The 2,471-nt window shown below is 32.7% G+C and overlaps 1 protein-coding gene across 1 annotated transcript; it reads right to left on the reverse strand.

Moving 5' to 3' along the window:
- Positions 1–208: 208 nt before the first annotated feature.
- On the reverse strand, positions 209–1,960 carry LOC101508848 (probable indole-3-pyruvate monooxygenase YUCCA5). Its single transcript, XM_004494979.4, has 3 exons — positions 1,232–1,960; positions 772–1,143; positions 209–691 (listed from the first exon to the last, which is right to left on the reverse strand). Exons 1-3 carry the CDS (start codon positions 1,901–1,903, stop codon positions 464–466), a joined length of 1,272 nt encoding a protein of 423 aa, XP_004495036.1. The 5' UTR covers positions 1,904–1,960; the 3' UTR covers positions 209–463.
- Between the last annotated feature and the right edge of the window lie 511 nt (positions 1,961–2,471).

Genomic DNA, 2,471 nt, shown 5'->3' on the forward strand with positions numbered 1-2,471 from the left:
TGAAGCCTAAATATAGAAAACTTTTATTAACTTTTTTGCTTTAGTTTTCATCAAGCTTGGAATCTCCCTAATTAATCAAAAATTGTTAGCCGCAACTCAAATTTAAACACAAACAATTAATCAACTGTATGATGGTGGGAAAAAAGATACAAGCAAATGGTCAATAAATAAATTTTACAAAGTAAAAATGCAAGGTAGAGATTGGAAATGAAGTTGAAACTTTGTAAATTAACTTTATTAATGAAGTGTGTTATTACATGTATAATTACCTAAAAAAAAGATTGAAGTAAAGAAAGCCTCATCATCCTTGGTCTTGAAAAGAAAGGCCCAAAAACAAGAACAAAATCAAAAACTTGGGCCTATGGAGAGGGCTGGCTCTATCTATATGCTATCTAGTATATTTTGTTCTGTGTATTTTTACAAAGATATTGTTATTTATTTATTATATACAGAAGAAACAACACTAGAATTGTGAAATGCAACGTCTATGGCAAGCAGTGATGTGTTGTTTCTTTTGGTTAGTTTCTTGTTTCCAAACTAGAGCAATATCTTGAGCAATTTTGATAGCATCATATGAAGAACCAGAGAGGCCTCTCCTTGTAAATCCAACAGCATAAAGTCCAACATTTCCTTTCCAACCATTTGGAAATGGTGACTTTGGAAATCCATCTTTTGAGAAAAATTCACCTTCCTACATACACAAAAATACTTATAATTTCCATTCCAAAAGTTTGAATAGACAAAAAGAATAGAATAACACATAATTCTGACCTGAAGCCAAGAAGGGACATTGCTACGATATCCAGTAGCAAGAATAACAGCATCAACATGAGTGAATTGACCATTAATAAGTTCAACAGAAGCATTGGTGAACCTCTTAATTCCTGGCACTACTTTGATATGACCAGATCTAATTTTGTCCAAAGTTCCAATATCCAAAACAGGTGTCTTACCCTTTTTGTTCTTCATCTCCAATGGACCCTCCAATGGCCTTTTAAGTCCATATTTCTCTATGTTTCCAAACACTAACCATGCCAACATCAACAATATCTTGTCAACTACCCATATTGGTAACCATTTCATCATCATAACTGCCATTTCAAATGTTGATTTCCCAAACACTTCTCTAGGCAACACATGAACCTATTTAACCATAAAATCAACATTAATGTTTTTAAGAACAATTTAAAAGAGACATTTAAAAGAGACATTAAAAACATTGAAAACTTACAGAGCTACGAAGAACAATAGAAGGTGAAGCATTATGATTAGAAAGATCAAGTGAGAGTTCCATTCCAGAATTACCACAACCAACAACCAAAACTTTCTTCCCTCTAAAAGCTTCCCCTGATTTATAATCACAAGCATGTAAAATTTCACCATTGAATTCACTGAAACCTTCAATATCAGGAACAACACACTCTGCATTCTCACCAGTAGCAACCACAAGCCACCTACAAATATACTCAACTTCATTTTCATTCAAAACACAACTCTTAACTCTCCACAATCCACTTGTTTCATCATATCTAGCTGATTTAACACACTCGTTGAATCTCGGGTTGATTTCGAATCGCTTAGCGTATGATTCAAGGTAGTTTATGAACTGTTTCTTTGTTGGGTATTGAGGAAAGTGTTGTGGGAATGGAAAGTTTGGTAATTGACAAAATTGTTTTGGGAGGTGAAGTTTTAATCTGTCATAGGTTCTGTTTTGCCATAGTGATGCTATGCAATTTGATCTTTCAAGGAGAATGAATGGTACATTTTGTTGTTTCAGACATGATGCTGTTGCTAATCCTGAAGGTCCTGCCCCTATTATTATAGGACCATTTACCCATATGCATCGATGTGAATGTGATGAACATGTCTCTTCATTTTCAACTTGTGGAAACAAATTCTCCATTTTTATTCTAAGATAATTCAGAATGTCAGTTTTCAATGAATGGAGACTCAGAAGGAGTTGAAGGGACTTAAATAGAGGATTTTACTCTACCTACCTTTTAATATATATAATTAGTCTTTAGCCTTTGGATAGACACTTAAAATAATGTTCTTTTCCTTTTTTAACACACATATATACATGTATAGTTGCAAGAGTAAATATTAGTTAACACCATGTGCCAAAAGTATAATATTTACATATTTAAACATGCTTGTGGGCTTGAAATGCATTAGATGTCTATTACTCATATATGCTTCTCTAACTTATCATGTGAATATCTTCAATGTTTCCTTCTTTTCTATGCTAAATTGTTGTAGCATCTCGTTGCATTTAGACTCAGTCTATTTTTGATGTCATTAATGTGCAAAACATTTAAATTATGATAATAAGTCAAACTAAAAAAATTAAGATAACTCTGAATTATTAGAGCTCTCACTTACTCTTCAAATATATAATATCTTTAGGTTTTGAGTGAAGACGTAATGTCAAAACCACAATCTAATCTGATAATTCCCTGGCTCTCCTTATA

This window comes from Cicer arietinum, chromosome 4 (assembly GCF_000331145.2).
Source record: "Cicer arietinum cultivar CDC Frontier isolate Library 1 chromosome 4, Cicar.CDCFrontier_v2.0, whole genome shotgun sequence".
Classification (NCBI taxonomy): Eukaryota; Viridiplantae; Streptophyta; class Magnoliopsida; order Fabales; family Fabaceae; genus Cicer; species Cicer arietinum.

What these genes read in the sequence shown, in the direction of transcription:
- LOC101508848 (XM_004494979.4), bottom strand. Translation starts at nt 1,903, where the DNA reads ATGGAGAATTTGTTTCCACAAGTTGAAAATGAAGAGACATGTTCATCA. An exon ending in CTATTGTTCTTCGTAGCTCT is followed by an intron (nt 1,144 to 1,231) that starts GTAAGTTTTCAA and finishes ATGGTTAAATAG; the next exon opens with GTTCATGTGTTGCCTAGAGA. An exon ending in ATGTCCCTTCTTGGCTTCAG is followed by an intron (nt 692 to 771) that starts GTCAGAATTATG and finishes TTGTGTATGTAG; the next exon opens with GAAGGTGAATTTTTCTCAAA.